This window comes from Aquila chrysaetos, chromosome 3, assembly GCF_900496995.4.
Source record: "Aquila chrysaetos chrysaetos chromosome 3, bAquChr1.4, whole genome shotgun sequence".
NCBI classification, from domain to species: domain Eukaryota; kingdom Metazoa; phylum Chordata; class Aves; order Accipitriformes; family Accipitridae; genus Aquila; species Aquila chrysaetos.
In genome coordinates, this window is record NC_044006.1 from 18,058,619 (window position 1) to 18,085,228 (window position 26,610).

General features: G+C 40.2%; 1 protein-coding gene across 2 annotated transcripts; it reads left to right on the top strand.

Moving 5' to 3' along the window:
• Positions 1 to 26,610, top strand: PIK3R4 (phosphoinositide-3-kinase regulatory subunit 4). Of its 2 annotated transcripts, none has more exons than XM_030009402.2 (20): positions 1 to 133; positions 369 to 1,153; positions 2,512 to 2,645; positions 2,823 to 3,405; positions 5,672 to 5,806; positions 7,721 to 7,942; positions 10,975 to 11,148; positions 12,248 to 12,393; positions 12,860 to 13,063; positions 13,911 to 14,112; positions 15,687 to 15,886; positions 16,836 to 17,046; positions 19,001 to 19,166; positions 19,877 to 20,041; positions 21,229 to 21,440; positions 21,695 to 21,826; positions 23,226 to 23,326; positions 24,428 to 24,516; positions 24,943 to 25,051; positions 25,999 to 26,610. In XM_030009402.2, exons 1-20 carry the CDS (start codon positions 9 to 11, stop codon positions 26,167 to 26,169), a joined length of 4,266 nt encoding a protein of 1,421 aa, XP_029865262.1. In that variant the 5' UTR covers positions 1 to 8; the 3' UTR covers positions 26,170 to 26,610. The 2 variants fall into 2 exon arrangements, with proteins under 2 accessions (XP_029865262.1, XP_029865263.1); XM_030009403.2 differs by having other exon boundaries at positions 34 to 119.

Below are 26,610 nucleotides of genomic sequence, written 5' to 3' on the forward strand. Positions count from 1 at the left end.
GTGAGCTCATGACACCGCCCCTTGCCCCGCCCGCCTCGCTGTGCCGGTTCCGTGGCCCTGAGTCCCGCCTCGTTTCATCCTGCCGCCGGGGCTCGGGGGTCCCGGTTGTGCCTGCGCCAGGCGGGTCCCGCCGGTGAGTGTTGGGGAGGGGGACGCGCCGCCGCGGTGTTGCGTTTCCCTGGGCCTGGCCCCACGCAGCGCTGCCCCGGTGGCGGGGCCTGGGGAGGGGCGGGAGCCGCGGCGGCAGGGCCCGCTCGGAGCCGGGGGCCAGGGGGAGCGGGCGATGAGCTGCGCGGGGCTGGGGGGGGGGGAGCGGAGTAAACCCGTGGCTGCAGCCGGTGTGAAATACGTGTTGTGTTTTTGCCCAGGCGGACGCGGGAGAGAGCCCTGGTGCGGTGCCTGCTCTCAGGAGGAGGTGCCGCCATGGGGAACCAGCTGGCTGGCATCGCCCCCTCGCAGATCCTCTCAGTGGACAGTTACTTCTCAGACATCCACGACTTCGAATACGACAAGAGCCTGGGGAGCACCCGCTTCTTCAAGGTCGCCCGAGCCAAGCACCGGGAGGGGCTGGTGGTCGTGAAGGTGTTTGCCATTCAGGATCCGACCTTACCCCTGACGAGCTACAAGCAAGAGCTGGAGGAGCTGAAGATAAGGTTACACTCGGCACAGAACTGCCTTCCCTTTCAGAAAGCGACCCTTTCTGAGAAGGCTGCGATGCTTTTCAGACAGTATGTACGGGACAACCTCTATGATCGAATTAGTACCAGGCCGTTCCTGAACAACATTGAAAAAAGGTGGATTGCTTTCCAGATCCTTACTGCGGTGGACCAAGCGCACAAATCTGGAGTCCGCCATGGGGACATTAAAACAGAGAACATCATGGTGACCAGCTGGAACTGGGTTCTTCTAACTGACTTTGCCAGTTTTAAACCAACTTATCTTCCTGAAGACAATCCTGCTGACTTCAATTATTTCTTTGACACATCACGGAGGAGAACATGTTACATCGCTCCCGAGCGCTTTGTCGATGGCAGTATGTTTGCTATGGAGTTGGAAAACATGCGGGACCCTTCAACTCCATTGGTAGACTTGGCAAATAGCAATCAGCGAACAAGAGGGGAGTTAAAACGTGCAATGGATATCTTTTCTGCAGGTACTTGGAGCCATCGAGAGAGACCAGTGTGTTGTTTATGATTGTGTGTCAGGATGCAGAAAAGCTTATCTGGGGTTTTGGGGTTTTTTTTTGTTCTCTTTTATACAGTGGGCTTAGAGAACAGAACATGGAAAAACTTGCCTATTTTAAGCATAAGACCCCAACCCCAAACCCTTCATTCACAGAAAAAGTACAGACACAATAAAGTAAGCCACATAACTTAAGTGCATCACCATGTTATCTGAGGAGGGAAATCACAAACTGTTCTGTTATGGCTCAACTCTGTCCTGGGAAAGAGATGGTTCTGCAAGTGACAGACCATCATCTTCTTGTGGCTGAGGTTCCAGGGATGCATAGCATGTGCCTCATGGGACCCAAGAGGAGGAACTAGTCAGTGGTTCACTGAAGGTCCAGCTGGCCTGGGGACTGAGCCAGCTTTCAGGGTAATTTGGCAATATTGGCTTTAGAAGCCCCTTCTCATTTTGTTTTCCCCACAGACAGGAAGTTGGATAACTAAGTAAGCTCCTGTCATAGTCCTACTTGCAAATACTTGATAGAGTCCGACTGTGGGAGCCTGTCTTGAGTCTTGGGCTTGTCTCGAGCTTGCCTTGAGCAGTTTGAAAGCCATAAGTTTGGCCTTTTTTTTTTTTTCTTTTTTTTTCTTAAAGTGATTGAAAATTTGAATTTAAAGGTAATGGTTACTTCATTTTACAAGCTACTTTTATGGCCAAACTTCCAGGGCACTCCACTGATAAAGCAAGATGCTGACCATTGGGAGCAAACTGCAGGAGTGGGACCTTTGAAGAGAATGTGCATCATATACACAACAAAGGGGGCCGTGTTTTTCAATTGTTATTTCTCAACTGTGCTTATGAGCTTGTGTGAATGGATATATGCTGTCTCCCAGCATCACTGTGGAAGTAGAGGTTATTTCTTTACCTTCTGTAAAAGGGCTGCTTAGTTTTGACCTACTGCCCCATCCATGCTGACTTGCTGGCACTCTTCTTCCACGTGACAGTGATGTGGGTTCCTTTTCTGGTGGTGTATTTTCCAGCTGGCAGGTGGATGAAGTCACTACCTCATGCTTCCTAGTTGCAAACTTCTCTGCTGTTGGCATGTTTGAAATAAAATACTTGGGAGATATTTCAGGCATCAAGTGTAAAAGCCAGTTTTTGGAGCTTGAGATGCTTTCTCCTTTCCACAAGTTAATTTGGCAACTCATTTGCCTTATTTTTAATCAAGCTATGAGTTGCATAGTGTTTGCTCTTGTCTGCATATAGAAAGAAAAGCTAAAGTGTCTGTTTATAATCCTCTGACATATTTGAAATTTTGTTGTTGTTGTTGTTGTTGTTCCCCAGGCTGTGTAATAGCAGAGCTCTTCACAGAAGGTGTACCCTTGTTTGATTTATCTCAGCTTTTGGCTTACAGAAATGGCCACTTTTCCCCCGATCAAGTCCTAAGCAAAATTGAAGATTGTAGTATCAGAGAACTGGTAAGGATGACTACAGCATTAGAACCATTTGTGTGATGTGTTTGTAGTTTATTTCACCTACTTTGGTGACAAATTGCTTATTGTTTGGGTTTGGGTTGGTTTTGTTTTTTTTGTATTACAAATGTCTAAACCTTTAATCTTTCTCTCCCACTCCCTCCTACTTCTGCCTTTCTCAAGGTCACTCAGATGGTCCATCGTGAGCCAGATAAACGTTTAGCAGCTGAAGATTATTTGAAACAGCAACGTAACAATGCATTTCCTGAAATATTTTACACTTTCCTTCAGCCTTACATGGCCCAGTTTGCCAAGGAAACATTTGTGTCAGCAGATGAACGTATATTGGTCATACGTAAAGATCTGGACAACATCATTCACAATCTCTGTGGGCACGATCGCACAGAGAAAGCCGAGGGAGAGACAAAAGAGAATGGGCTGGTTATTCTAGTGTCTGTGATAACTTCCTGTTTACAGACTCTCAAATACTGTGATTCAAAACTGGCTGCTTTGGAACTGATTCTTCATTTAGCACCAAGATTAAGTGTAGAGATTCTTCTGGATCGTATTACTCCTTATCTGTTACATTTCAGCAACGACTCTGTGCCCAGGGTGAGGGCAGAATCTGTGAGGACACTAACTAAAGTTCTTGCTCTCGTCAAAGAGGTGCCACGCAATGATATTAACATTTACCCAGAATACATTCTGCCAGGCATTGCACACTTGGCCCAGGATGAAGCCACCATTGTCAGACTTGCATATGCTGGTAAGAGGAAATCCAGTCAAAACTCCAAATCTTGGGCTTTTCTGTATTTCTTTAACTGGTTTCTCCTCTGTTCAAAATCATTACATAGCTTGCTGTTTCTATTTCAGTAAATCTCCCCAGAAGTCTCAGAAATTACTGCAGGTAAAGACACCTGTATTCACTTAAGCTAACTGGTGCAGGTGGTGGCAGCAACTTAATAATTAATGAGTTGACTTATACTAACAGATGAGTTTCCAGTGTAGATTTGTACCCAGAGTAAATAATTACATTTTAAATAGTTGACAAAATGTGTTTGCTCTCTGCTAGATGAGTTAACTTTTTTAAAATTAACATTCATTCTTCTGTGTAGTTCTGCATGTAAAAGCAACTTGTAGAATGTGTACTTGTGCTTTGGGCTAGGGCCTGGATGTAGCACACAGCAGGTCTGCCCACAGCTAAGGTCAGGGGTCAGAGTGCAGAACCTCATGCTCCGGAAAGCAGCCCTGGGTTTATTCCCTGGGTAAGCAAGAGAGTAACAAAGAAATGTACTTGTCCAAGCAGTCTTTGCGTAGGTAAGTATGTGAACAGGGCTTTCTGAGCTTGCCCACCCTTTGCTGCTTTTACTAATTTGTCTTAATGGACATTTCATTAGCTGAGATTGTTTGCTTAGAGTGGCCTGATTGAACTGAGTAAATATGAATCTAACTTAAAGCATCAGTGTGTTGCTATGCTTCAGAGTTATTTTCCCACAAAATGAAATTTGATATTCAGGGGCTGAAATTACATTATTTGCTATGTAGAAGGACTGGCTTATACTGTAGTAGTTTTCTTTGTACGTTATTCAGATATGAGTTCTGCCTGGTTCAGGAAGAAGCTTTGTAATCATGCCCATATTTGCCATTTACGATGTACCCTTGTTTGCTATGACTAGGATATTTTTTAAGTGTGCTGGTTTTGTTTTTGTTTTAAAGTTATAAATGCAGAATTCAGTTGAAAATGTCTCGGGTGATATTTTTCTTTTGTTTACGAAGTAAGCTGATAAAATAATTATTAAAGACAATGTATAGTTAATGAATAGAACCAATTGCTTTTGGTCACCTTGATCTTCTACATTTAGGGCTTTATGGAAGAACCATTTTTTCATGCCTTACTTTTATTTGTAGATTAGAAAAAAAAAATCTTGTAACATTATAGTCTATTCGTAATAAATTTTTAAATGAACTAATATAAAGCTGAACTTGTTAAATAAGCTGAAAAGGAAGAAACAAAATGCAATCTCCTTTTCTGCAAGTGCAAAAAGGCTACAGGTCTCAGTACCTGTAGACTCGAGTTGCATCTGCTTACACAAAGATTCTCTCTGTGTTCAGCAATTTGACTTTATTTTCAAACTGAGTACAGCCAGAATATTTTCTGAAATTTGGAAAGGTTATTTGAACTGTAGGTTGTTAAGTCTGATTAAATTGCCTTAATTTCAAATAGCTTTTTTTTTAAGAAAGCAATTTAAATTTCAAATACATATATATTTAAAGGTCATCTACTACCTGAGTTAACTTGTGTTAGTATAGCACATTTTTTGGCAGTGGTCAGACTGGTGACTTACAGGATTTGATCTGGGTTGTGGAGAGGCTCCATTGGCATGCTGCTGTTGTCTTGGGTGACACTCAGAATGGCTGTTTAAGTGGGACTTCTGCCTTGATGGGATTACTCCTGTGCCAGGAGTGGCCTGACCCATATAATATAGCCTGAGTTGCTTCAGCAGCTTCCAGACAGTGCAGAACGGTGCCAGATGGCATGAATAGATATGGGGACAAATGTTCTAAAAGTGGAATCCAGCCCTCAAGGGTAACCCTGTTATTCCCTAGGATACATATCCTGGCATGGTGGTTTGTCATTGTTGTTTTGTTGCAGTCTACCATGTGGGCATGTTAGTTAATTCAGGTTGATTGGCCTTTAAGTTCTATCAAGTTATTTAGTCATTAGCCTGAGATTAGGTGGCATTTAGGGCTAGTTTTAGAAGACTGAAATTAGTCCTTGTTACCTTGATATCTTTACAATTTTTTCACTTGTTTACATGACAAAAGTACCGTGTGATTTGATGTACTTGGTAGCTTTGCTGGGGTCCAGGTCAACAGAAATGGGTTGACCAGAGCATGTTGTGTAATTTCAATCCCATTTGCCCATCGTGACTGGTATTGTAAGTGGTTATAATCTCTCATCAGGGGGATCATCAGACTGATGTAAATTGGCCAAGTAGAACAATTCTTAACCAAAATATTTTCCTTTGCAGAAAACATAGCATTGTTGGCAGAAACAGCTCTGAGATTTCTGGAGTTAGTACAGCTGAAAAATCTGAACATGGAAAATGAACCAAATGGTGAAGAAATGGATGAGACGTCTCACCCTAGTGATAACTATGACACAGGTAATGTCACTTCTACTTACCTTGCCTGCTTATAATAGCAGATCATGGCTGAAAGCTCCTAGTTAGCACTGATCTTCCCATTTAATAGGAAGGCTAAGCTTAAAGAGATGAAGAAGAATGCTCTACCAGTCCCAAAGCGTGTGTGTTACCACTTTATGCAGAAAGATACCTCTGTTCTGAACATTGTGAAAGACAAGTATATAAATGAGCACACTTTTCTTCAGAAGTTCTCCAGGTATAACTGTGATGCTGGCTGCCTGGTTGCATATCTAGCTTCACTCACGGTCTCATGAACAAGTCAGCTGCAAAAACGTCTGTATTCCAAATACCGCTTCCATTGAAGTGGCAGGCAGTGTTAGCTTTGAAAAACCTGTCTAATTCTAGCATAGTCATAGTACTGTATTTTTCAGTTGTTCTTCCTTTTCTGTTCCTATGCCTGGCAATTCTTGTCTATCTTTTTGCCTGAAGATGCTGAATGTATGGATGCCATTGGGCAGTAACACTGCTGTCTGTGCTGTTGTAACTGTTGCACAGAGAATGAGTTAAAATCCTAAGGATGGCTTTTATTTTTCTTTCCCTTGGGAAGGAGAGATGGTAATAAGTGACTTGTGTGTCAACTTAAGTGCCTTTTAGCGATGCGTAGATTTCCAGAACAATGCCGGGCAAGCCTTCTAAGCTGGGAAGAGTTTGTGGTTAAAAACTGTCATTTATCTTTTGGGCTAAGTAGATCAATCTGTGACTAATCATAATTGGTAAACATCCCACACATACTCCACTTGGTAGGGAAAAAAGCCATGTTTCAATTATCTCTTAACTAGTTACAGAATGATACTTCAAAAAACCAAAACAAACCTACCAAACATAAAAAAATCCCTTTCAAGTTCCTTCACATAAGGCATGGGGTGCTCAGAATTGCTGGGGAGTGAGAGAGGAAGCCCCATTGTACAGGCTGTATTTCTAAGAAATACCATCCCCTATCCCTCAAAATAGCTTGGAGATGAAAGAAGTAACTCAAGGAAGAAAGAAGTTTGAATAGTTTTATTTTTTTTACCCTTTTAGAAACTAAGCATGAGAAATTTGAACTGAGAAGGCATTTTTTTCATGTGACTGACAGACAGAGTCACGATAGAAAGGAAATTAGCTGGTCTTCTGACTGCAGGCAAATGGTAATCACCCCTGCAAACCTGGGACAGCAGTGGCTGAAATTTTTGTGCTACTTGTTTGAGAACCTCCCTTGTACGACTTTCAATAATAGCCAGTGTATTAACAATTCCATTATTTCCATTTAATAGAAATTTTTTTTTTTTGTTGCGATGTGAAGTAGAAGCCATGGGCAAGGTCATCTTCAAATTTTTTGTCAGTATTGTTAGGGTAAATGCTGATATTTAATGCAATTGGAAGTACTACTTTTTCAAGTACTGTTTATTCCTCTTTGTATCCTTAATGAAGCCAATCTAGCTACCTAACTAAAAAGATACTCCTGATCTGCTGTCAGTTCACAAATTTTGAAACTCAGTCAAATAAACATAGGAAACCAGAATTGCCTTGAAGCATTTTGTTTACTGTTGTAACATTGCTGCTGACTCATTCTGATGCTTCTTCACATCTACATTTCACCTATATATATAATGAGATGGATCATCTTAGTTGAAGTTATGACAAGTTTAGAATATATTGCTCTGGTAAGAATGTCTCATATTTCTATACTCTTTAGCTTTGCCACCACCTCGTGCTTAGTCTGAAGTCTTCAGTAAGCCAGTCATTGGAATTGTTGAGGTTCTGTTGCGTTGCCCATCTTACTGAGTCAGGTGTTCTTCAGGATGACCTGTCAGTGTAACTCCTTTGGCAGCAGGTAGTACACATGCATATATTGTGTCTCACCAGCTTAAATGTTCATCCTGTTGTCTCTTGCAGAGTTGCAAGCCTTACATGAAATGGTCCAGCAGAAAGTTGTGACTTTGCTAAGTGACCCGGAGAATATTGTGAAACAAACACTGATGGAAAATGGAATAACACGTCTCTGTGTCTTTTTTGGACGTCAGAAAGCCAATGATGTTCTTCTGTCTCATATGATCACTTTCTTAAATGATAAGAATGACTGGCATCTTCGAGGAGCTTTCTTTGACAGCATTGTTGGTAAGTGTTTGGTTTCAGCCAAACAGAGTAGAGAGATAATAATGTAAATAAATTAATTTTTGCATATCCTGGAAACTGTTAACAGTCATATAAAAGTCCTTTCTTACAAAGATTTCTGTAATTTATGGGAAAAGACTTTGCTGAATTATTGGGTGTAAATGTTTCCTTAGGGAGTGAAGACAAAACAATGTAAACACAAACATTTTTTTTTTAGTCCAAATACTTAACACAAATGATACTGAGGCATTTAAGCCTAGGTTAGATTAAAGTAAAAAATAAACTTTAAATGCTATTTTTTTTTTTGAGTCTTTGCTAAAGCCACTAACTCAAAAAGCTAAACTATGACAAGTAAATACTAAGATTTCTGCAAGCTGTCTAGTAGATGCCACATGTGTGCATGGTCCCATTAACTTCAGTAGACCTGTTCATACAATGAAAACTATGCATTGGTATAGGCTAAAATTATAATTTGAAAAAAATTTTTAGTGCCTTAAAACCTCACTTAAAGATTCCTGTCAGCGCAGAAAACTTAATAAAAAATTTAAAAATCTTACTTGCAGCTGTTAACTATATCTAATGTTGCATATATGTGGGAAATTATTCCACGAGACTATTGCTGAGAGTCAATGCTCCGGATGTGTGGCTCAAGAAAACTTTCCCATTGCAGTAGCTGGGGGAAAAATAGTACTTCAGGTGCATGGCAAGAAAACCAAGCATGATCAAACTTCCAGCAGGGCCATTATGGTAGGCACATGTTCCGTTATGACTGGAAGCCATAAAATGCTGAGCTGGCAAACCCTGCCAAGATGTGATGCCAATAACTTGCCAGAATTTGTTTAGAAGGAGCAGTGGGGTAGCTAAAGCACAGGCACAGTATCCTGGCTTCTTGCAAAAGACATGTAGAGAGATGTGAGGCAATTAAGTGTAAAAGTCAAGACATGTAACTTATATTTTTAACTTCTCCTCCTCTTCCAGTATCTGTTCAAAACCTCCACAGAAGAATTCAGAAAAAGTTCAAAATTTATATTTCTGTTTTACACTGTTTTACTTAAAGCTTTTGCACATCTTTAAAACTGACCTCTCTAACTCATGTTTAAGTATATGCAGGCGCTGCTGCCTGTGGCTGTGGGCAGATGTCCTTCTGTAAAAGTGGCACTGAGGGAATTTCTCTTACCTGTGCTATTTCTCCCTTATTCCTCTCTTACTTTTAGCAACTGGTTGCAAAGCCCAGCATTAATACATGAGCAAGTATATTGATTATTAACTTATTAAAGTGATAAAGCTATTTTATGTTTCATATTGATTCTGATGGGAAGACATAGAATTTTCTGGTATTTATCAATCCCAAATAACTGGGTGTCGTGGTTTAACCCCAGCCAGCAGCTAAGCACCACGCAGCCGCTCACTCACTCCCCTCCCACCCAGTGGGATGGGGGAGAAAATCGGGAAAAGAAGCAAATCCACGGGTTGAGATAAGAACAGTTTAATAGAACAGAAAAGAAGAAACGAATAATGATAATGATAACACTAATAAAATGACAACAGCAATAATGAAAGGATTGGAATGTACAAATGATACACAGTGTAATTGCTCACCACCCACCGACCGGCACCCAGCTAGTCCCCGAGCGGCGATTCCCCGCCCCCACTTCCCAGTTCCTGTACTGGATGGGACGTCACATGGTATGGAATACCCTGTTGGCCAGTTTGGGTCAGGTGCCCTGGCTGTGTCCTGTGCCAGCTTCTTGTGCCCCTCCAGCTTTCTCGCTGGCTGGGCATGAGAAGCTGAAAAATCCTTGACGTTAGTCTAAACACTACTTAGCAACAACTGAAAACATTGGTGTTATCAACATTCTTCACATACTGAACTCAAAACATAGCACCGTACCAGCTACTAGGAAGACAGTTAACTCTATTCCAGCTGAAACTAGGACATGAGTTAGAAGCAGAGGCAGTTACGGTCTATGCTGTGTACCACATATGACAATAGCAACAATAAGCCTGAGCTATTCAATGAAAAACTAATTTTTTTCTCTTGAGAACAATCAGAGGACCTGCCCAGTTGTTTGTGGGAAGGAATGTTAGCTTGATGGATTTAAAGCTAGAGGAAAGATCAGAAATCCAACAAGGACCACCTCCCTGAACGTTGCCAGAGATTAATTACTGTAGATGGATTATCTAATCCAAACAAGCAATTCCTGGTGACAGTTTTATGTGGCCAGTGGCTGGTTTTCATGTGGGAAAGGAAAAAGAATAGGAAAACAGTTTCTCTTACTGCAATGCAGTTGATATATTTTTGTCTAGCAGCTTCAAAGGAGTTACTTTCATTTTGCTTTTGATCTTGGCTTCTTTCTAAGATTTTGAAATATATTTTAAAATTGGGTTTATTTTTGAAACTAGGGTCAAGGTGGCTTCATGGTCAAGGTGGCAAACAATTTGAGACTAGTTAACTAAACAGCAAATCTTGCAGCCATTTCAGGCTGGAAGAGTTTTAGAAGATTGTTCTAAAAGTTCCTTTTTGACTATAAGTGATTCTTTCCTTTGTGGCTAAATGAATGTATGTTATAGACTTTGCTGATAATTAGTCCAGTGTCCTGTTCAGTCTTTTCAGGAGTCCGAGTGATACTCAAATTACTCAAATTACAATCACTGCTAAGTTAAAAGACAAAATCCTGTTAACAGAACCTTTCATTGTTGTTCACTTTTCCTTTCTATGTACCAATGCAGGCACTGCCATCTCTACCCCTTAGAAGCACTGCTGGTTTTGCTTTCCTGTTTCAGACTTCTGCTGGCCAGCTGTGTGCTGACATCTATGCCTGGCATCTGGAAGGACCTTTGCAGATACAGGGATCTGCTTTTATCAAACAGTTTTCTGAATATTGGTCTAACTTTGCATGAAAAGCAGCTTCCTTTTTTTTTTTCTAATGACTAATATCTGTTTTGAGAAGTCTCTGTGGGATACCAATTTTAAACTTTGAGGAAACGCAAGGAAGTGCTGCTTTGGATTTTTATGTGTTCTTTTTATGTTTCAGGTGTTGCTGCTTATGTTGGCTGGCAAAGCTCATCAATACTGAAACCTCTGCTTCAGCAAGGTCTCAGTGATGCTGAAGAGTTTGTCATTTATAAAGCCCTCAATGCTCTTACTTGTATGTGCCAGTTGGGGCTCTTGCAAAAGCCCCATATTTATGAGTTTGCTTGTGATATCGGTAAGTACTACATAAAGCTTCACTGTCAGCTTAGCTGTCCAATATGCAAACCTATAGTACTATTTAGAATCTACTCAAAATGGTGTTAATGAACTATTGCTAGTTGGACCACGTTAGCGCTCAGAACTCTAAAATAATAATTTTGGTGGAACAAATTGGAAGCATCTTCTCTGATTTTATATAGGACAGCAGCAAACAACACTTAGTTTAAAACCTCTCTGCTTTAAGATCTTTCCTTGTTCTTCATGCCAACCGCCTATAAAGAAAAACTTCTGGTTACTTCTGAAAGCTGAACAGGCACATAAATTGCAAACTCTTACCAATCAGCCTTTGATGAAGGGGGGAATCCAGTCCTTCGGACAATATGTGATCCTTTCTCACCCTATTTCTAACATCATAAAAACCCATTTAACTCAATAGAACCTTGAATACAGAGTTGTTTTCTCCTTCCTCATCAGGCTTATCAGTTTAATTTAGATGTGCCCAAGATTTGCCAGCTATTTATAGAAATGAAAATACCAACTGATCTTTTGAGATATAGTCTGCTTCTTCCTAATGTTATCGCTTTTCAAAAGCACTCAGAATTTGGGGCAAATGATCTGTGATTGCATCTCATAACTAGATCCAGTCCCTTGATTACAACCCACATAATTGAGATGGACTTCTGAGTCTGATAATCTTACAATGCAAGTAGTGACTATTCAAGGAAGAGAGGGCAAGAAGGAAGGAATAATGTATTTACTTAAAAAGAATAAATCACTGGTATTAGGATTCTCCATAATTGTCCAGAGTAAGGTTGAGATTTAGTTTTTGATTAGTCTCCTTTGCAAATCTGGAGTTGACAATTAGGGATTGCAATGAATAAATAGGAAAAATATGCTTTTTGGCAACAGCAAGGAAGCTGAGCAGCACAGGCATAGTGAAGTCCATGAACTAATTTTCTCAGTATGAGCATTTTAACCTTGGTGCTCTGCAGGAGCAAAGACTTAGTTTGGGGGTAATTCTCAGGGAAGGAAATGGCATCACAGGCCACCATATACAGGATGATCCCTTCTCTTTAATATGAACGATGTATTTTAACAGCCTAATTTTCTTTCAGCACCTTTCCTGTGTCATCCTAATCTTTGGATACGTTACGGTGCAGTTGGATTTATCACTGTAGTAGCACAGTATTTGAATATTGCTGATGTCTACTGCAAGCTAATGCCATACCTCCATTCTTTTATCACACAACCAATAATACAGGTAAGACTTCAAATAATACTAATGTGAATATATCTTGACTAGTCATAATTCTTAAGTCTGTCTTGGCCATGGTCCTGGCTACAAGGACAGGGAAAGAGAATGGAGAAAATCTGATATGACCAAAACAGAGAAAGATATTATTTTCATGAAAGGAGAGAAGTTGAATCTAGATTATTGGCACAAAAATTTTTGCACATGATTAAGTCCTACATGATTTGTTGTTATTGTAAGTTTGAAAGCATCTCTTCAGGACTGAGCTGGAAACTGGTTTTTAGAACATGCCTTCAGAGGAAGAGATTGTGTTTTATATTAATATTTGCAGATGTCCAGTTACTGACTTTCAGGCTAGGAAAAAAAAGCGCAAACATTGTAGGCATGAGATGACAGCATTTACTGCTAGATTTCCCCATGTTTATATGGACATCATCCTCCTCCACGTTGACTGGTCTGTCTTCTTGAATTGCAGATAGATAAAGAAATAGTCCTGCTAAGTGTACTTAAAGAGCCTGTCAGCCGTTCCATATTTGATTATGTCTTAAGATCAAAGGATATCACAAGCCTCTTCCGACACCTTCAGATGCGTCAGAAGAAGAGGAATGGTGCTCTCCCTGACTGCCCACCCCCAGAGGACCCTGCCATTGCACAGCTGTTGAAGAAGCTACTTTCACAAGTGATTGTTTTTTATTTGTACTTTCAAAGTCAGGCTTGAGATTCTTGAGCTCTGTATGTCTCCACAGACACTAACCTTGCAGTTGCTGGTCTGAGGTTCTGATCCTGCAAACCATTGACTTCATTGATTTCAGTATATGCCTGTAGGACAGAGTTCAGAAGTTAAGGAGGATTCTGAAAATATCTGCCAGAAATAGGGCAACCTTACATTTGGATTTCCCAAATACATCCTCTTTTTAAAGACTTCAGTTGTATGTCTCAGATTTCTGACACATCTGTGATAGTATCAGTGTTACAGAATATGTGCTGTGTATTGTGTTGGAGAGAAGAGTATGCATTTGTTGAACAGATAGACATGCAAGTAACAGTGCAAAAGCCAAAGGGAGCTGTAAAGTGTTGAGGCTTGTATGTGACGAAGGGAACACTAAGAATCACCCGCACAAAGTAGTGAGTGAGAACTGGGAAGAGGAAGGATAGCAGCTGAGGGGAGGGGGGTGTCATGTTTCGTTTGGGTTCCCCCCCCCCTTTTTCTTCTTATGGCTTGTGGGCTGTAAGCATGGCCTAGGTGGCAACGAACCAGATTGCACCAGACAGCGATCTGATATTGAATGCTGTTTTGCCTTTTCACTATTCCTAGCCCTGTTCCTGAGGTTGAAAGATATTCTTATACTACAGCAGCTTACCAAAAGTCTTATATGAGTGATAGACTGATGTCTTGAATTCTGGACATGTGCTCTCTCCTTCCACTTCTGAGCCAGTCATTAATCTTACTGCCTCTTACATCTTCATGCCTTGATGCATGTTCTTGTTCAAAAGTAAATAATAATATCTTTTCTTTTATTCTATAGGGGATGACTGAGGAGGAAGAAGACAAACTGATAGCACTGAAAGACTTTATGTTAAAATCAAATAAAGCTAAAGCCAATATAGTGGATCAGAGCCACCTGCATGACAGCAGTCAGAAAGGGGTGATTGACTTGTCAGCTCTGGGAATAACTGGGAGACAAGTGGATCTTGTTAAAACAAAGCAGGAGTCTGACGACAAACGTGGTTGGTATATGTTGTGGTCTGTATAGCTAAAGTATAGCCTTTCTTTCAGGGTCAGAGAATTAAGTCTTTATTTTACTCAGCAAGTGTTCTCGGTAATTCAGCCTACATAAATATCACCATCCTCACTGAGTTTGCAATAAGAAAATTACTGCTGCTATTTGAAATGTGAGGTGCTGAAATGCTCTCTGGATCAGTGAAAGATGGGGATATTTTGCCCCTGAGAGTGTTTCAATTAGTTTGACTGCATTTGTAGTAGTAATATGCATAGGATGTTTAGCTGATTGTGACAAACAGGACTTTAGTGACCCATAGTAACAGTGTAAATTATGAAGGTTACATTTCTGCTATCTCTGTTCCTTCTCAAGAAGTGATGACCTCTCTAACTGTGAAAATCCAGGATGTTTTCATGAGGTAGCCTGGAGAAAACTGAGGCCTAGGTGTGATGCTGAAACAGGCTGGCACTGAGGAGTGCCAGCTGTTGCTCACCCACTAAGTACTTGCTTTTTGACCTTAGGGTTCTTTAGCTGCTCATCCACCTCCATTTTACTTTGTTGCCTGCTCCACTTTCAGCTTGAAAAACCTCTTATATTTCCTTGTTCAGCTTTGAAATCCACTGGCTGCTAACTCTATTCCAGTTCTCTGTATCCTCAAAATTCTTCTCTTCCAGACAGTGAGCTTCCTCTTTTGTCTGTCAAGCTTGTAAGGCTCTCCTGTGTACACCACTGATAGGTTCTGTGTTTTCAGATTTAAAAATACAGAAATATCTGCAAACCAGGTAGCTATTGCCATCTTATTTACAGACTTAAGATGCTAATCCACAAATGTTTTGCGTATCATTTTAAAGGAAAGTACTTAAGTACAGGATTTTTCAGGTTTTTGCATCCTGTGGAGTGAGGAGTGGACAGGATTTAAAAGTTAGTATATGAATCTGTATTTGAACTGATTGACTTCACCCCAGACTGTCACCTGCAAAGTCTTCATGCTTTTAACTTCTTCACTGACTTTGTCCAAATTTAATTTTCCCTATGTTTTCATTTCGCTTTCTATATTTTACAGTTTTAAGTGACTCCAGAGGAATGCTGAAAATAAATAAATTTCCTATTTACAGATAACATTCTTGAATCTACAGGTTATGTTGTGATTGTGATGGAAAACTGATTGTATTTGACACTGACAATGATTTGCATACTGTGCTGTTACAAATTTACCCCTGTCTTATGCCAGTAATGGAGTAACTTTCATAAGAAAAAATTGTCATGTGGAGTCTAATCCTGCAGCCTTCTAGATGCAAAAATTTCCCCACACTGGAATAATTTAGTGCATAAGTCAACTGTAGGATTAAGAAGGTTATAAACAGAGCACTTTCCATGTGTGTTCTGTTTGCCTCATAAATCCCTGTCGGCTGGCTTAAACAACCTAGCAGTACATTTTTCTCTGTTAACTTTATAAATAAAAAAATTGGCATGTAAACATTGGACTCGCATGTAGTCTGAAAGTAATGACCAGCCTGAGTGAATGTTGTCATGATTATGGTTTTTTTCCTCTCCCTCCTCCCCCCTGCTGATTGCTTATAGCTAGAAAACATGTAAAGCAAGATTCAAATGTAAATGAAGAATGGAAAAGCATGTTTGGGTCCCTGGAACCAGCTAACATCTCCCAGCCAGTACCCAAAGGACATGGGCAAACTACTGATCCTGAAGCCATCCAGGCTGGGAAACCACTTCGTTCGGAGTCCTCAGCTGGCATTTGTGCCACTTTGTCATCCTCTCCACAGGTATTGCTGGAACATACTGTCTTCGCAACTTAAACTGAAATGATTCAATTGTTTTAGAGCCAAGTGGGACTATAGGGATGTGGTGGTTTGTTTTGTTTGGAGGTTATTTTACACGGGTACTATTCCCTGGCATCTTCTCCAGCAGAGTAGCTGACTTTCAAGTTCTTATTTTTAAAATAGGGATTGAGAGAGGTTGGAAATAAGTTTGGTCACTTGAACAGAAGAGCTTCACTAACAAATAGATGCTTTGCATGAAGCGATGGGGCTTTGTGGATTAGCCGCTTATTAGGTAAGCTGTTCTGGCAGGGAAGACTTTTCCTCAAATTGCATGCCCTGATACATGTGGGAAGAGAAGAGCTGTCATGATTTTAACTTGGAACTGGTGTATCACATCATAGCTGCATTTAGACATCCTGTACCTGTAACACTTAGTACTGGCTACAGAAGGATGGGCTGGGAGCCCTGCAGGCTGTGGAGTCATCTTTTGACACTGAACACTGTTTTCTGTTTGGTTTCTAGTTGGAGATTAACTTCTGCTAGCTGCTACAGGGAAACACTTCACACTTTTATTTTAAAGCCCAATATAAACAAAGGATTTTTCAAGAGCTAACCTGTAATTCTGTCAGTCTTGAGGGCAATAACTGCTTCTGTAATAATCACATTAAGAGGTGTGCATAGCACATTACAGTTTCTACAAATAGAATACAGAACAGACTAGGCAAACAGGGTAGAATAAGTGAATGGTTAAGCTTTTCTATAAATAATAATTTTCACTATTTTTAATTGTTTTCATGCAAGCATGAAATTTTTTAAATGCTAATTCATTGCTAATTGATTCAATAAAAAAGATTTTTCTGCTTTTCTTCAGTGTGATCCAGTAATCTTAAGAGCAGGATTTATCTGTGTGTAGAATGTAAGGCATATATTTTTAAGTGCTTATCTCTTACAGGCATCTGATGGAACAGTTTTTCAACCCAGGAAACTGACCATGCAGGTACTGAGCAGTACAGCATCCCCATATGCACACCAGTTACGCATCACCACTTGCAAAACTGAACTTCAGCAGTTGATCCAGCAGAAGCGAGAACAGTGTAATGCAGAGAGACTTGCCAAACAGATGATGGAGAATGCTGAGTGGGAGAGCAAGCCCCCACCTCCAGGTAAATCACAGGCCACTGAAGTTATTATACAACAACAACAACAAAAAAAAAATCATTTGCGTCAAAACATCATCGTGTCAAGGAAAAAGTGCAAAAGATGAGGAAAAGAGGTAATTATTAGTTTACGAAACGTGCCTGCTATGCAGAACGTCTATTTGGCAAAATACATGCATGACCTATGAAAGAGGGTCTGGAACCTAGATCTTTATTTACCTTTGCAGTAATGGACCCAAACCACTGGTCTGAAGCCCAGGTTGTGCACTCTGTTACAGTCAGTTTTCTGAAGTGGGTTGTTTGTAACCAGGTATATGCCAGATAACTTGCCATCCTGTAACAGCCTGTAGCTTGATTTGGGCAAGCGGAGAAACACTTGGGAAATGTATTTTGCCTGGGGTGGCTCCAGATTTTCAGGCATCCTGTGAGTGTTGTAACCTCTTGGCCGGGTTTTCTTACCCAGTGGCAAACATACTGGGGTGGGCTGTTTGAGCTGCCCTTGTTTACAAAGGAGCCTGTCCCAACCAGCAGTGGTGACAGTGACACAGTGCCCAGCCATAGATGAGATGTATATTCTCATACTACATTGTTGCTTTCAGAAGGGAAGGAGAGACATTTTACCTCTTGTTTCTCCTTATTCTTCCCTGGTAGCAAGACTCAGGTTCTGCTAATTAGGGCTCTGGCAGCCACTCTGGGAGAATATGTACAATTTTAAATCACATTCATCTTCCTGTGGCCACAATTGAAATTTTGAAGCTCCAAACTGAGATTAGGATTTACTCAGATTAGTCCTCAGCATTTTCTCCTGGTGTTCTCCACTCCATGTTCTTGTTGCTGGGTAACCCATATGGAGGTTTTTAAGTGGCCTCTACTAATGGGTGTTCATGTGCTTAAACTCCAGATATTGAGAGCAGAGTCTGTACCAGCTAGGTTTGCAGTAATCAACACAGTGATGCTAAAGTCTTTTGGGAAACCTAGCATTAAACATACGTATCTGGATGTCTACAGCTGCTGTGTCAGGTTGAGGGAAGTAGTAGAAAATCATCAGGAAAATGCTCCAACCAGATAGCATTTGAACATAGCTAACTTTGACTGGCTAAGCCACGTGTTTGTCTTCTGAAGAGAGTTTTACAACCTATGAAATAACATGTCCCAATAGAAGCAGCTGACCTGCTCTGCCACGTGAGTGTGTGCCAGAAGAACGTTCTTTAAAATTTGTGTCTTATTCTGAAATTTGCTGTGGTCTGTCCTTCACTATCTTCATCTGCTGTCAATCCTTTGCTAAAGTAGATGCTTGTTAGAAGTGCAGCCAGATACTTCTGCGTTGCTTATTTCAGAGGAGAAAACATCACACAAATGTGGGCAATTTCTTGGCCAGAGTTATTTCATGGCAGCTCAACTCCTCAATTTCTTTTTGAAGGACTGAAGTAAATTTTCTATGGGATTTAGAAGACCTGTTACTTCATTTTACTAGGTATGTAAGGCTGACAGTGTAGCGTGTAGTGCAACACTGAGCCTGTCAGTTCAAGCACTCTACAGACAATGTAGGAGCTTAAGTCTGTTCAAACGTGTTGCTCATTATGTGCATTTTGGGCATATATGGGATTGCCATTTGCAGCACAGCAGTCTGCATGCTGGTATCAGGAGAACTGTGCTCTAATATCTGTACAAAGTCTACGTAGAAGGGCTTTTTGTGATTTCACTGAGTGTACATGGAACCCACCTAAAAGAAAACCCTTACCCAGATCTGCCAAGAGGGTTTAGCTTAGAATTGAGCAAATGGGCTTTTGCCTTTAATATTTAAAATACCTTAGCTCTGTTTTCAGTGCCTTCCATGCTTTGCAGCTGTAATGACTATATCCTGTTATAGCTGCTGGTGGATGGGATCAGGGAGATTTTCATGTTCCTAATTAAGTTATGAAATCAACACCAAACTTTATGGTTTTGTTTTTCCTTGTAGGATGGCGTCCCAAAGGATTGTTGGTAGCTCACCTTCATGAACACAAGTCTGCGGTGAACCGCATTCGAGTCTCTGATGAACACTCCATTTTTGCCACCTGCTCAAATGATGGCACAGTGAAAATCTGGAACGGCCAAAAAATGGAAGGAAAAACCACTACAACCAGGTAGCTTTAAAACTCGTGGGATTTGGGGGCTGCTATTCTACAGTGCAAAATAAAGTAGAGTGGGGAGCAAAATATGAATCACTTGTGCTGGAGATATCAGTAATGAAATATACTGGTGTTCCTTGCACATGCAGCTATAAAATATTAGGTTGCTGTTTCAATTAGTTAATAAAAGAAAAAAATGCTAGCAAATGCAAAGGGATTGCTTCACAGTTGTAATTACAGGCTTTTTGGTTTCATTTCTATACGTACATAAATATATTCTGGTGCTGCTGTTTAAAGCCATCTGAGTTTTTTGGAACAAATTAACTTTATGCTTAACTGTCTAATCCACTGATACTTGATGCAGGAAAGCTGTATTGCTGGTTGAAACACAGGAGGTATGGTATGCTACTTCGATACAGATCTAGGTTAGGCTTTTATTTTACTGGTAGACAGATGTGTGCTTCTCCAGTTGGAGACTGTCATAACCTAGACGTTCAAAGATGGAGAGTTAAGCTTGAAGAGGCAACACAGGCTTTGTTGCTTTCTGATTTTGGAACACTTAGAAAATGTTATTTTCAGAGCACTCTCAAGAGCCATTGGGTTTAAGTAGGTGTTTGAGAGAAGTAATTCTTTTTTTTTTTTTTTTTTTTTTTTTAAAAAGTGCGACAAAAAAGATTTCCTTGTTTCTTTCTCTCCTTCTCTCTCTCTCCCTCTGTACTGTTTAGATCAATTTTGACATACTCTCGGATTGGAGGACATGTAAAGACACTTACATTCTGCCAAGGCTCGCATTACTTGGCTATAGCTTCGGATAATGGTGCCATCCAGCTTCTTGGTATTGAAGCTTCAAAGCTCCCTAAATCTCCTAAAATTCATCCAATACAAAGCAGGTATGTACTTAGAGCAGTTAAATCTCACCACAGAGCTCAAGCTGTTACTATATTCCTCGATTAGATTCCTTGATTTGCTCTAGGCTTCCTGCTGGCTGAGCCCAGGCTGTGCTGGAAGGCTGTACTCCATGATCTTATCCTGCTTCATAAAGAAGGGTTGAAAGGCAACTGTGCAGGACTGAGAAATCATAGCTCTAGGTTATTGGTGCCTCTGGTGTCACTGGACTCTTTATGAGCTTGAAATAGTCAGTCTGAATAGTTCTTTTATTTATGCACTGGAATAGGTAGTTTCTTACCTCCTCTGTTACAACGTTAATACTTATAAGGTAATTTTGGAGGTTCTTTTACAGGTTATTAGATGAATGTTTACAAACGTACAACATGTGGTTTGGCCTCAGACCTGTGATTTTTTTCTCTCAGGCTTTTAATGTGAGTAAGGTGGCAAAGATACGGGGGATGGGATACTATTTAGGGGAGTCTTTGGGGTGGTTTAGCTTTTTCTTACCTCTCTCCATATGAGCAGTTTTTGAATATTTAGCACTGATTCAACAGCTTAATCTTCCAGTTTGAGTGAGGGACATGTCCAGGCCCCAGCAAATCTAGCAACCATCTCAAAGACCTCTTTTCTGTCTAAAGTAAAAGTAAGGTATCTGTCTCAAATGTTCTCTTTTATTTGGGATTAAGTTCAGAAATTAAATAAGCCAAATCTAATGGAGACTGAAGCTACAAACTAGATTTTTCCTTTTGCTGTGCACTGCATTTGTGCCTGAAGAAGGTGTCCATTTGCACACACAGTAAGTGATTGATGACAGTGCTGGCAGTGTAACATGGAGAGGGGTGTTCCTGCCTGTAAACTCTGGGTAGATGAATATCTGATAAACATGAAGTATGAATGGGAGAGAAATATCAAACACACTTGAGACACCCAGAGCACAGAGCTATGTTTATGTTTGTAAAGAGCTGCTGACAGCATTTTAATAGCCTGTAGAAGGCTTGCAGGCCCTATCAGAAGAAAGGTTTGAGAGAGCATAAGCATCTGTTGTACTAAAATTGGAAAGTTGTTTCCGGCAAATGCCCTGAGAAGTGACATGAAGAGGAAAATGCTATTCAGCATTAGCTATTGGAAGGAGTCTTAAACTTGGAGGGAATCATATCTATTTCTAAAGTAGTTTATTCTTTTAACCCAGGTCCTTAGATCTGAAGGATGATGGCTGTGTGGTAGATATGCATCACTTCAATTCAGGAGCCCAGTCAGTACTGGCTTATGGTACAGTTAATGGATCTCTGGTTGGATGGGACTTGCGATCTAGCAGCAACGCTTGGACACTGAAACATGATTTGAAGTTAGGCCTCATAACTTCATTTGCTGTGGATATACACCAATGCTGGCTGTGTATTGGTAAGCCTATATTTCTTGGTAGCTTCTCTTTCTCTCTTCTGGTTTTCCTTTACAACAACAAGCTTTTGCTTGATCTGATTCAACTAGAATATGCTTTTCTCAAACAAGAGGAGAGAATCTGATCTATTTGTGGGAGGTATTCTGCCCTCTAAGTATTTGAGGCTGAAGCCACCTCACTAGGAACGGAGTACAAGGATATGGGCAAAACCCCCATATATTTATTCCTCTGACTATGGGAAGCTTTCTCTCACCAGGAACAAGCAATGGTACCATGGCATGCTGGGACATGAGGTTTCAGTTGCCTATCTCCAGCCATTCTCATCCTTCCAAGACCAGAATCAGACGCCTGCTCATGCATCCTGTCTATCAGTCCTGGGTAATTGCAGGTAAAAGATGTCTTAAACTTACCTCACAGTTGGCAGAGATTGTGATTAAAGCAGCTTCTGTTTCAGCTTCTGCTTCAGGCCCTGGGGGGAGTTGTGGGTTTTGGTTTTTTTCCTTCCTTGTAGTTTTTCTTGTGCTTTGCTTGGGGAGAGGAGAAAGGGAAGGTTCATAGTTGTGTTCTGCCACTGTGCTCTTCTTGGCTTTTTGAAATTAGAGAGAGAAAGGGAAGGGGAAAAAAAAAATAGTGTTAAACCATTATGAAAATGACAGACAGCCTTTACAATTCTCATCTTCTGAGCATTACAGTTCTCATGAGGGTCCCTCCCTGTGTGCTGTCTACCACATCACTTTTTAAGGACAAAATTTTATAAAAGACAAAACCCAAAATTGTGACATACATTGAAGTTGATGGGAATTCTGCCGCTGCTTTCAGTGCCTGTGTAGAGCAAACACTGAAAGGTTGTCCCATTCCATTTCCCACTTGAATCTAACCCAGCTGTGTCATGGGTTAAAGCTTTTAAAAATCTCCCAAGATTCCTCATCTGGTACGCTCACAGCTGCTTCGTCCTCACTGCATGGAGCACTGTCATATACTTTTAAGTGTTTGTGTCGGGAACACATTTTGAAATGGACAAGTAGCTTAAACTAATCCTACAATAACAAAATTGATAAAGTTGCTGTAAAACAAGAGTAATTTGAGTTTCATATTTTACTTGCTTCTTAGGCTTCACTTCTTATTTTAGTTATTAACCACCCTGAGAGATAAAAAAAATTTATTGAAAAAAATATGCAAATAAAGCAAGCTTCTCTGTGCTTTCTAGTTTTTCTTCCCTGCTAAAGAATAAATAAGTGATAAAGTTCATCACTTTGGAATACTGTTAAAAAGTCCTTGCCTGCTAGGTTTCTGCCAGGCATGTAAACAATCACTTGAACAGAATTCTTTGCCTGTCCACACTAAACATGGGTGTGGAACATCATTGTAGTTGCTGAACTCTGTAACTTTGGATTGCTGTCTTACCTGCTCAGGAGTAATCTCTGAAGTCCCTGATGACCATGCTGAACAGACCATCCATCCATCCTTCTCCAAGAAGGGTGAGAAGTTTTCTAGGGAGGAAACTGAGGTTTTAATACCTTTTAAAAAGGGTTGAAGATTAAAGCAGGTTTCATTTAAGCTCTCTTAAATGAGGCACTTTCACTCTAGTGAAGCTTCTACCAAGCAGTAAAACCAACAAAACACATGCATGACTTTACTGCTAAAGCAAGACTAACACAAATGCTGCAGAGAGCAAGTGGAGAGTCTCTCTATATCATATCGTCTGTATCATGTCAGTAGAACACAGGTAGCGAGAGCCAACTGACCTGTTTTATGGTTTTTTTGCATTGGAAATATCTTTCCTACAGCTGTTCAAGGCAATAATGAAGTCTCCATGTGGGATATGGAAACTGGCGATCGACGCTTCACTTTGTGGGCCAGCAGTGCACCTCCTCTTTCAGAACTGCAGGTCTGGTCGTGGGGGTTTTTTGGGTTTTTGTTTGTTTGGTTTTTTTCCTCCTCCTGTTTCTGTTCTGGAGCTGGGGCTAGAACAACCTCAGACTCCATGCTCTGCGTCAGTATAGTTACCTGTCTCTATGGCCTTGCCAGTTTGGCACCAGGAACTTGCCCTGGGTTTTATTTTGGCACCATAATTGTCAAAGTTAAATCCCCTTTGTAAAACAGCAGCGTAACCTGAATCTTCATTGGTATCTTTCAATATCTGTGGAATGTACTTGTAACACTCACTCGCTATAGCCAGTCACGTTCTTAGAAAACCAGTGAGCTGGTCAAGCCTGTAATGATTACGGCAGAGGCAAAATTCATGGTATGGCATCTTGTACTTACTTTTACTTGTTGTTTCTGGGTTTGTGCATACTTCGATAAGCATCTGCTTTTTTGCATGTTCTTTCTGTAATATAATGCCATTACTACACTCAGCTGTTAGTTTAAAGCATGCAGTTCCTCCTCTTCAAGGAGTTAATTGGGGAAGGAGCAATCTGGGATATCTTTCTTAAAACACAAATATATACACAAAAATAACCACAGCTGTTTCTATAAATGTTGTAAATGCAGATCTGGAATCTATCTAAACTTGAATTTGTACATGCTACAAAGATTGCATGTTCAGTTCATTTTGGTCACAGACTTCACACACAGGGAACTTGTGATTCAAGCTAGGTTTCTGTTACATGTCTGTCCCTTAATGCCTTCGTAGTATAAAAACTTGAGCATCCATGTGCTTTTCAGCATGATTTGCCTGCCTGATTCTGTTAGAAACACTCTCTCACTTGCCATCACTGAGAATGTAATTTCCAAGATTCCAAAAAGGCATTATGCAGACTTATATCTGTTGCATTGCTCTGTGAAACATAACAAATATAAGGAAGCAATTTGTCTTAATATATTAAGATGTGACCTGCTAACAAAGTAATTTGACATTGTCAGAAACATTTGGAAATTGGATGGAGGGATGGGTGGATGAATGTGGTAAAGAATTGCATTCTCTTTGTGAAGCATGGCAACAGCTATTGGTGATAATTTATTTTTATATACCCCTTTTCCCTACCAGCCTTCTCCTCACAGCATCCACGGAATATACTGTAGTCCAGCATCTGGTAATCCCATATTACTGACAGCAGGCTCAGACATGAAAATAAGGTAATAAAACCAACAATGTTTTTGTTTGACACCTTCCCCTCTACCCCTGCTGGTGTACTAAATTTTGCCAAGTATTGCTTAAGTAAGCTCCAAGAAGTCAAAACAATAATGCTGAAGTTGTGTTCGTTAGTAAGCATCAGTGAGCTGAGAGAATTGTTCTCAGCAAAAGTAGTGCAATACTTGGTGCTTCTCTGAAACACAATGTGTACCCTTCTGTAAAGTTCTTGATAGGCTGCATGACAAGAAACAAAACAATAACTCATGTAAGCTTGATATGACTGATTTCTCTGCATCACTCTCTTCCACTAAGTGTAGAAAGAATGAGTGCCCACTCATTTTCATTGTAAGAGCAAGACAGCTTTTAAACAGCTGTATTAAGGTGATAAAATTTAACATCTCAACTTGATTTTGTTTGTTTGTGGTTAGGTTTTGGGATCTAGCCTACCCAGAGAGATCGTATGTTGTTGCTGGAAGTCCTAATTGTCCATCTGTTTCCTACTACAGGAAGATAATTGAGGGCACAGAGGTGGTTCAGGTATTTTGCTGTGTTTGATAGGCACCTGTTCTGCTTGCGTTTTGGATGGTGCTGTGGGTTACATTAATTGCATGATGGCTTTAATTATAACTATCTCACTCTTACCTTTTATGGATGGTGTCAGCATTGCATTTTCAGGCAGTTAGGAAGAAGTTATTTTAAAAGAAAAAAAATCAGTTGTTTTTGACAGAATTAGACTTACCAAATAATACTTAACATGCAGAAGCCAGTGTCACATTTCTTTTGGGATATTGAAATCTAGTGTCTTAACACTTTTGATTTTGATAAGTCTTTGGAATGTCTTTTGTGTATTATCTTAGCAAGGCATTGTGAGACATATTGGGACCAAAATAATATGGTAGCAGAACTCTGCAGTTTTTATTACATCCTTCAGAGTGACTTTTGGAACTGACATTGTTGCTAGTTGTTTGCACAGTGTTTTGTTTCAGTGCAATTGAATGAATACTACTTCAAAGGTGACTTAAAAAAAAAAGTCCAAGTCAGTGAGGATCTACCTATGCACCATGGTACCTATGCACCACAGTGTTTCCTGCAAAGTTCTTAATTATATTCATGCTATTGAAACAGTTTTTAGAACCGTGGAAAGCTAAAATGTATGTGTTGCTGTAGCTTCCCTCCCTACTCCGCAAAGGACTATCAAATCTTAGTAGTTAGTGTCATTGAAATAAATATGAGGAAAAAACATTCTTTTCCTAGTCAGAAAGCTGTAATGTCAGTTCAGATTAAGACTTAGGTTGTGTGTGATAAAAATAAATGAATCAAGGAGTAATTCTAAGAAAACCATCAAAGGGTGGGAGATTTTGGGTTGGGTGGGTTTGTTTGTTTGTTTTAAGAGGTTTTTTGATCTTTTTACAACCTAGTATGTGTGATAATTCCCCTTTGCAAATGCTTACCTTTGTGTAAATAATATTTCTCACTTTGTACAGGAAATTCAAAACAAGCAAAAACTGGGTCCCACTGATGAGACCCCTCGGAAGGGTCCAGAGTCTCTGCCCGTTGGACATCATGATATTATCACAGATATCGCAACTTTCCAGACCACACAAGGGTTTATAGTAACTGCATCAAGGGATGGAATTGTTAAAGTGTGGAAATAAAAGTTGTACTAATATATAGTATGTAAATGTTTGTAATAAAGAAATAGTATTATAATAAAAATTTCAAGGACTGTTTCCAGATCATGGAATAGAATGGACTTTAAAGACTATAAAGGTTATCTGTATCCTACCACTCTTAGCAGTTCTTAATCGCTTCTTTTATTAAAGATGTTTGGTATCTACAGCATTTCCTTGAAATACCAAGCAGTCTGTGAAGAAATTGTTTAGCTGGGTTTTGCCTATGTTTTTCTTCAAGGATATTTCAGAAAATGATTTAAAGACGTTCCACATTACACATTCTAAATGTGCAAAAAGCAAAGAGCTGGTCCAAGTACTTCAGTATCTGGCTGCCCCTACATTGAATTTGAGAAATGAAATAAGAATCAGTGTACTAATGTGCCTGTACATTCTAATAACTATAATAAAGTCCACTTGAGCTTC

Excerpts from the sequence above, each read along its gene's own strand:
- PIK3R4 (XM_030009402.2), top strand. The coding sequence starts at position 9 with ATGACACCGCCCCTTGCCCCGCCCGCCTCGCTGTGCCGGTTCCGTGGC. Across the intron at positions 14,113-15,686 it reads GGAGTCTGACGACAAACGTG|CTAGAAAACATGTAAAGCAA; the intron begins GTTGGTATATGT and ends GATTGCTTATAG. Across the intron at positions 21,827-23,225 it reads TCAGTCCTGGGTAATTGCAG|CTGTTCAAGGCAATAATGAA; the intron begins GTAAAAGATGTC and ends TCTTTCCTACAG.